Source organism: Morone saxatilis, unplaced genomic scaffold (genome assembly GCF_004916995.1).
Source record: "Morone saxatilis isolate NCDOM2014 unplaced genomic scaffold, NCSU_SB_2.0 Contig7, whole genome shotgun sequence".
Taxonomy (NCBI): Eukaryota; Metazoa; Chordata; class Actinopteri; family Moronidae; genus Morone; species Morone saxatilis.
Window position 1 is genome coordinate 23,153,589 of NW_023340246.1, and position 2,793 is coordinate 23,156,381.

Sequence of the window (2,793 nt, forward strand, 5' to 3'; positions counted from 1 at the left end):
ACACATTAGACTCAGATTTTAAAATCAGATTTTCACAGAAACTGGTTCCTGTTGATGGTTTGTACTTATTTTGATTTAGTAATGTGTCATGTTAGCTAGCATTAGCTCAAATTAAACACATATTATTATTGACTATAAATACTGAAATATGTGATACATATTTACATTATACATATGTGATCTTTAATGTGTTCTGGCCGCCTGCTGTTAGTCGCTGCCACAGTGTCGTGTTGTGTTTGTAAAGTCTTCAGCTACAAGTTCAAAGCCAAACTTGGGTTCATGTTCGTTCTGTTTGTCTCTCAGGAACATGGGAGGAGTGAGCGTCCAGGACCCGTTCTCTGAAGGCAGCGATCCAGCCTTCCACAACAAGCGAGGCCCGGGACCCGGCGGCGCCCCCTACCAGCAGGGAGGAGGACCAGCAGACCCCTCGATGAGGATGCAGTACGACGCCAACAAAGACCCGTACGGAGGACCGAGGAAAGGTGAGGAAAGAACAACAGTTTATAACGTCACAAAAGAAGAAAGAGGATTAGTTTCTTTACAAAAAAACATATTGACTTAAGATGATATTTAAATAGATACAGCTTTATTTACAGAGCCTTCCCTGCTCTCTCTCTCTGTGTTTACTGACACTGATTTTAGGCAGATATGTTGTGAAATGGTACAAACTCATTCCTCTGACAGCGCAGAACCACCTCGGACACAAAGTGAAACCAGTTAATCAGGTCTGGTCCCGACCAGCGTAGAGAAGGAACCAGAGCTGTGGATGGAAACGTGTCTTTATTCAGGCCTTCAGTCTCAGCCGCTGTGCTCTGCTGCCCCCTGCTGGTCACACCGTTTGACTTCAGCCCCATTTAGAGGACGTGTTTCATATGTTAGCCTCGTATTGCATTCACATTACATCACCACGTCACATCAGTCTGTAGATGTTATTCCTTCCAGGCTGTCAGCAGTGATATGTTAGTAATAAGTATAAGTATAATATTAATCATTAAATAAAAACCAAATGAACTGATGTGGTTTTACCTGTCCCCCTCCAGGTCCAGGACCCGGCGAGGCCTTTGGTCCCGGTCAGATGCCCAGCGGTGCCATGCAGGACATGTACCCCCGCGGGCCGCCCTCTGGGCCCCTGACAGGGATGGGCCCCAGACCCCAGTACCCCTACGGCCCCGGCTACGAGCGCAGGTGAGATATTAATGATGTAGTGTTCATACAAAGGTCTTCTTCTTCTCCTTCAGGGGGTTTTATTCTGTTTGTTTTGTTACTTCAGGTGGATATGAGATTAGTTGGTGGATGATGTAAACAGAATTAAGTTTGCAGTAGATTAAAATTCACCGAAAAATGATAAAGATATTTTATTATCTGAGTACAGCTGCACTGAGAAATAAATACATTCATTTGAATATTTATTTACAGGTGAATATGATGTATACACAAAAGTAAATATACATTTAACTCATCGGTGAGTGGGGGGGAACTTCACTCCATCACTGACCCAATATTAGCACAGAAAGACCTTTAAAACAAATAAATCCATTTAAGATTTACTGACATGAAGACAAACAACAGACAATCAAAAGACACAAAAGACACTAAATCCCAGTCTGAGAGTCAGTAACAGCAGTGCTCTCCTCACTCACAGCTCAGCTGCAGTAATCAGGTGTAACACACCTGGACAGAGCAGACACGGCACAGAAATAACAATAAATAATAACAAATAATCATCTGAATTTTATTTCTTATGCTTTGAACTGGAAGTAAAATCCGTCTTAAATGACACCATAAAGGTTTTAATGTCAGCAGCTGTTTATATTCTACCAGAGGTTCTCAGTGTCTCTCTCTGTCCTGCAGGTCGGATCATGTGATGGGGCCTGAAGGAGGCATGGCGCCCCCCGGAGGTCAGAACAACATGGGTCCATCTGGAAACGAGGCCGGCATTTACCCCAACAGATACCCCCCCCAGAGGTGAGAGGAAGAACATCTGTTTGCACTCTGATGTTAAATACGAGCGGAAATGTTGAACGTTTTCTGTGTGATCTCGTTCAGACACGACGGTTACGGGCAGCAGTATCCTCACAGCATGGCCTACAGTTCCCATCAGCCCCTGTACCCCCAGCAGCAGGTCAGAGGAAAACACCAAGCTAATGTTTACATCACAAAGTGTCAATATTTAGTTGTTCTCAGCTGATATTTTCTGTCCAATCAGAGTCTTTGTTTGTCAGGAGCTCTCTGATTGGTTGGTTACTCTGTCGTGTGTCTCCAGGGTTACAAGCGTCCGATGGAGGCGCTCTATCCTCCGGCGAAGCGTCACGAGGGCGAAGCGTTCGCTGTGCAGCAGTTCGGCTCCCAGCAGCCCGACATGTTCGGCCCCTACGGCGGGGGGGGCGGGGGAGGCTACATGGGCCCCGAGCGGCGGCCGGTCCAGGGCCTAGACGGGGTAGGCCAGTTAAGGCCTGGAAGGAGGGAGGGGCTGTCTGAGGGCAGGGGGGGCATGGAGGGGGAGGAGGAGGAAGGAGAGGAGGAGTGGGGGGGAACTGTGGCCGGCGTTGGCCTGCGATGACTGGGGGGCCACTGGCTTTTTGTCCTCCTTGCCCTCCTGGTCCTCAGCCCAGGCCGGGGTAGGGGGCCCGGCCTGGCCCTGCGGCTGTATGTGTAGCCCATGTCAGTCTGGGGTCGCCACATGTTCCTGCGGCCCCTCCCCGGGCCCCCCAGTCAACGCCCGGCGGTCCGAGCCCATCCATGGCGTGCTGCCGGGGGTTCTCCGGTCCCGCGGTTAACGGATACGTACTTGGG

The 2,793-nt window shown here is 48.9% G+C and overlaps 2 protein-coding genes across 2 annotated transcripts in view; both read left to right on the forward strand.

The window, feature by feature from the left end:
• Positions 1-2,429, forward strand: part of LOC118340488 (AT-rich interactive domain-containing protein 1B-like) — a gene marked incomplete at its 3' end in the record, with an annotated part of 33,212 nt that extends 30,783 nt beyond the window's left edge. The window contains 5 exon segments of the mRNA XM_035678505.1: positions 304-482; positions 1,041-1,185; positions 1,852-1,965; positions 2,047-2,122; positions 2,264-2,429. Coding sequence (XP_035534398.1) covers positions 304-482; positions 1,041-1,185; positions 1,852-1,965; positions 2,047-2,122; positions 2,264-2,429 — 680 coding nt within the window.
• Positions 2,430-2,659: 230 nt separating this feature from the next.
• Positions 2,660-2,793, forward strand: part of LOC118340436 (probable palmitoyltransferase ZDHHC14) — a gene marked incomplete in the record, with an annotated part of 20,477 nt that continues 20,343 nt past the window's right edge. The window contains 1 exon segment of the mRNA XM_035678399.1: positions 2,660-2,784. Within this exon segment, the coding sequence (XP_035534292.1) occupies positions 2,660-2,784 (125 nt within the window).